Source organism: Diabrotica undecimpunctata, chromosome 9 (genome assembly GCF_040954645.1).
Source record: "Diabrotica undecimpunctata isolate CICGRU chromosome 9, icDiaUnde3, whole genome shotgun sequence".
NCBI classification, from domain to species: domain Eukaryota; kingdom Metazoa; phylum Arthropoda; class Insecta; order Coleoptera; family Chrysomelidae; genus Diabrotica; species Diabrotica undecimpunctata.
Window position 1 is genome coordinate 67599499 of NC_092811.1, and position 5164 is coordinate 67604662.

At 34.5% G+C, this 5164-nt stretch overlaps 1 protein-coding gene across 1 annotated transcript; it reads right to left on the reverse strand.

Moving 5' to 3' along the window:
• Positions 1-1157: 1157 nt before the first annotated feature.
• Positions 1158-4147, reverse strand: LOC140451040 (uncharacterized). The gene is made up of 2 exons (XM_072544758.1): positions 3223-4147; positions 1158-3037 (listed from the first exon to the last, which is right to left on the reverse strand). The coding sequence occupies exons 1-2, from the start codon at positions 4145-4147 to the stop codon at positions 1158-1160; spliced, it is 2805 nt and encodes a 934-aa protein (XP_072400859.1).
• Positions 4148-5164: the final 1017 nt, after the last annotated feature.

A 5164-nucleotide genomic window follows, 5' to 3' on the forward strand; every position in this document is an offset into this window, starting at 1 on the left:
CCAAAGGGATATTTCTGGCAAAAGTTAGAAACGAAGGACTAAATTGTGTAACTTCGTGTTTGGCTAGGCGAATAGCCTGGGCAATCTTAAAGATGTCTTTGTCCCAATCTTTATGATTATCATGTATAAAAGAACAAATAGCTGTTACGATAGTTTTGTTAACTCTCTCAGTAGGATTTATTTGAGGAAAATATCTCGCATTATACCAAATTTTTTGTACTTTATATTTATTCATTAAATTTTTGAAATCATTGGAAACGAACTGTTTCCCATTATCAACTGCGAAAATTTGTGGCACCCCAAAGATAAGAAAAACTTGATTTTCAATAAATTTAACAATAGCTGTAGAGGTAGCATTTGCCATTGGATGGACAAAAATAAATTTCGTGAACCAGTCGACAACAACTAAAAGAAAACGATTTTCATTTTTAGATCTAGGATAAGGACCTAATAAGTCAGCAGATAAAAACTGAAATGGAAAATTAATATCTCTGTACTTTCCCATTAAACCAGCAGGAGGTACATTTCCTGGTTTACTAGCAGCACAGATTTTGCACTTACTGATATAGTTTGCGACATAAAGTCTCATTCTAGGCCAGTAATACAATTCCGTGATTCTAGAGAGCATTTTATATACTCCTAGGTGAGCAGCTGTAGGATCATCATGAAAGAGTTTCAAAATATCTTTTCTGTGAGGAGACGGAACGAAAATTTTCCATTCTGGGGAAGGATCTGAAAACTTATTCCTTGAAAAGATATGCTTGTAAAGAACATTACCATGAACTTTAAAAGCAGGAAATTGATCTGGATTATTCTGTACTTTTTGTACCATATTATCATACCAAGTATCTGTTTTAAGATTAGATAAATCTAAAAGAGAAATTTCAGGATTTTGTTCAGGTATTCTAGAAAGGGAATCAGCCACAACATTTAAAGAACCACTACGGTGAATGACAGTGAACTTGTGACAGGATAGTTTCATTATCCATCTGGCAATTCTAGGAGAAGGGTTTTTCATGGAATATAACCACTGTAAGGATGAGTGATCAGTAATCACAGTGAAGTTTTCACTTCCTTCAATATAACACCTAAATTTTTCAATAGATAATAAAATAGCCAGCAGTTCTTTCTCAGTAGTAGTGTACTTACGTTGAGCTTTAGAGAGTTTTACTAAAGAAAGCTATAGGATGCTCTAAACCATCTTCTTTTTGAAATAATACACTCCCAACACCAGTGTCACTTGCATCACAAGCAAGATAAAAATGCTTGTCAAAGTCTGAACTAGCAAGAACAGGAGCAGATGTTAGTGCCTGTTTAATTTGACTGAAAGCTAAGTTAGCTTCTGGAGTCCAAACAATAGACTGTCCTTTCTTTTTACCCTTGAGTAAATCAGAAATGGGAGTACAAATGGATGCAAAATTATTCAAAAATCGACGGTAATAACCTATCAATCCGATAAGTCTACGAATTTGAGGAGTAGTTTTTGGAACTGGATACTCCAAAATAGCTTCTACTTTAGCTGGGTCAGTTCTTAACCCTTGTTGATCTACAACAAAACCAAGAAATTTAAGAGAAGGTCTACAAAACTGACACTTTTCAAAATTGACTGTAAGATTTGCATATTTAAGTCTCTTAAACAACATTTTAAGAATTTTGATATGACAATCAAAGTCAGGAGTAACAACAATAATATCATCAAGATAATAGAAAACATAAGGCTCCAGTAAAGGACCTATAACTGAATCCATAACTCTGCACATAGCTTGTGCACTATTATTTAAGCCAAAAGGTAATACATTAAAACAGAACAAACCTCTATTTTGAACTGTAAATGCAGTCTTTAATTTGGATTGATCATCCAAAGGTATCTGATAAAAAGCTTGTTTTAAATCGATTGACGAAATAAATTTAGCATCTCTTACTTTAGATATGATTGAATCTATTAAAGGCATAGGGTAACTATCAGGAACTGTTATCGAATTAAGTTTTCGACCATCAAAACAAACTCTATAGGAACTATCTTTCTTCGGAACCAACCACAAAGGAGACAACCAAGGTGTACTGGTTGTTAATGGTTCGATGACTTTTAACTTAAGCATCTCATCAACTCCTTCGTTGAGAATTTTCTGCATAGCAGGCGAAAGAGGATATTGTCTTTGCCTAATTGGTTTCGCATCACCAGTGTCTATATGGTGAGTATACAAGTGGGTTCTACCAATAGAATCTGTTGGGCCTATTTCCTTAAACAGTTTGACTACCGAATGTAGTTGTGAAAGCTGATGGGTGGATAAATTCTCTGAACTTACTATAGTATTAACAACACAAGTTGACAGTTTAGCTGTACTATACGAAAAATTTGTGAAATCCAAAGAAATTCTAAACAATTTCATGAAATCCATACCTAAAATCATTTTATGTGAGATAGAAGGAACCACTAAAACTTTTAACTTTTGTGTGCTACCAGATAAGGTAACAGGTAAAAACACATAACCTAAGGTACTTTGGACATTACCATCAACAGTAGTTAGCTGTACTGAAACATCATAGTGAAGATGCAAATTCAGCTTCTTAAGAAGAAATAAGGCTGGAGAGCCAATAATAGAGACATTACTACCAGAGTCTACAAGTGCAGATATTGTTTCACTGCCAATATTTATTGGAATATATGGTCGATTATCCTGTGTACGAATATCGAGAAGAGGATTAGTTCTACATAAAGTATCAGACGTTGAAATCAACGGAAAAGAAATATTCGCAGGATTTAAAGAAACATTGTGCGTTGTATCTATGGGAGTTTTGTCTATAGGTAAAGGATTAAAATCACAATTAGAATCAGAAGTTTCAGCTCGCGTTTTAATAATAGGTGGTAGTTGAAATGTTACTCTGCTTGTCCTTTGTTTGAAGTTTTCTTCAAATTTTTTCCTGGTATGTTCTTCCCTTTTAGGTTTGATGCAGACATTTGACTGCAATGAGGTTGATTCCTGTCCACTATCGAACAACCTTGCGCTTCGTTTTTTGAACATTTGGGGCAATGTGCCTTAATAACGTTCTTAAAACCGCAACCATAACAAAATTTATTTTTCTGGTACCTGCACTGAGGATACACATGACCTCGTTTGTTGCAATTCCAACAAATTTCATCAAGTGAATTTGTTTCATATGAAAATTTCTTATTATTATTATTAAAGTGGGGTATAGATAACGCAGACTCAATTCTTTTACAGTAAGAGGTAAGATCAGATACAGTGTCTATATCGTGCAAAGCCAAAGCTTTGATATAGTCTGGTAAAAGACCACGTCTAATTTCAGATACTTTATCTTTCTCTGATACGACAGAAGGTAAACGGAAGAAAAGAGCTTCAAAATTAGAGATAAATGTAGATACAGGTTCTCGAACAGATTGCCTTGTAGAACGAATTTGTTCCCACAAATTCCTCTCATAATCTGCCGGAAGATAAGTTTCCTTTAAAGCGGCAACTAAGTCAGACCATGACTGAAATGTCTTTTTAAGAAGATGATTATGCCAGAAAGCATCGCCATCAAACAGATCTCCTGCAGAAAGAAACAGGTCATCATTAGAACAATTCCTGGAGATTTTAAGCGTCTCAATTTGTTCAAGAAAATGAATCAAAGGCTGTTTGCCGGAAAACTTTTGAATTCCCCATTTATAAATGGGCACAGACTTCACTACTGAAGATGCAGTATGTGGTTCTACCCTAACTGGAGTAGATTCTGAAGGAAGATTAAGTTTTTCCACAAGCACACCCTCAATTGACAATAATTTACTCCGTAACTGTCTTTTGACTGTTTCCTGCGTTGAAGAAGTGGTCTTCAGACGAGATACACGGCCAGACAAATGAGTTAAACGAGAACAAATACATTTGTACCTATAATCAGACTTACTACCTGAAAATTCATCGATGATACTAGATAAATCAGCAAGAGTAGCCAAGGCCTGATTATGGTCTTGCTCAAATTCAAGAGGGACAACTGTTTCAGAGAAGCTACTGTCTGATGCTTCCTGAGACAAAATTCCACTAAGGACTTTTCTTTTCTCATCGACTGTAGAAGGAACCTCAAGATCTCTAATAATTAACTCATAGGTTAACTCATCAGTTTTCAAATGCTTAGGGTTGATGGTAGCCATTTTGTAAGATTATTTAAAAAACAATAATTTATGTAAACCAACAAGTAACCAAATCAACTTTAAAGATAAAGATAATTAAATTTACGAAAATAATATAAAACTACCAGTAAAAATTAGATAAAAAAATAAGTATAAAAAAGTAAGTAAGATAGAAAATAGATATTTTTACTGAAATTTAATAAATTTACTACTCAAAATAGGAAGAAAAATGTTAAAGATAATAATAGCAAGAAAATATAAAAGTATTGTTTCAACTAAATACAAGAATGTATGCATTACTCAGAGTATATTACGTTGGGCGATAATTTGTAACCATTCGAGGCTCAATTTGTAACATCCCAACGTTGACCTGCTGTTGTCAACTTGTAACCGCCAACCTTAGTTTGCTGCTACAACCTGACTAACATCACTAACAACGTTGGAGCGACAAATGGTTTCCCGTTGGGACCAATTTTTAACGTCATAACCCCTAATGTATCAATTGCAAAATTGCTACATTAGACGTTATACGAAACACTCCCTGGCTAGCTCACTCAGGACGTGAATATGGCCTACTCTGGAGCAACACACGCAAACAAGTAAAAAGAAGAAACAATACACAGTTAAATTAACACATGTTTATTAAAATATTAAACAAAAAGGGCAGAAAAATACATGTTTAAATATTATATTGAATTTAAATAAAAATTATTCGACTTCTTGCTACAGTGTTACATTATAGTAAGGAAAAATGCTTGTCACCAAATCCTAGGTTTTATCCTGGTCTTTTCTGCTATGGTTGTTAGCAAGCCATGTTGTTAGTTGTGGATTTTCTTGCCCTGGAGTCAACTCTCCTATCGGAATGATAATGCCATTCTCAGGCCGGTTGGTCTTCTGGATGTTAATATAATTTGACCCGCACCTGAGAAATGTATCCCGGAGGTTGATTAAAATGAAGAAAAACACACCTTGCTTCAGAAAATGGTGAAACCAAAATGAGAGACCTTGCTTGGGGGTTGAATAGGTGACCAATCAAAT

Coding starts and splice junctions, on each gene's coding strand:
- LOC140451040 (XM_072544758.1), bottom strand. CDS start 4,147: ATGGCTACCATCAACCCTAAGCATTTGAAAACTGATGAGTTAACCTAT. Junction 3,038..3,222: donor ATCTGATCTTACCTCTTACT/GTAAAAGAATTG, acceptor AACGTTATTAAG/GCACATTGCCCCAAATGTTC.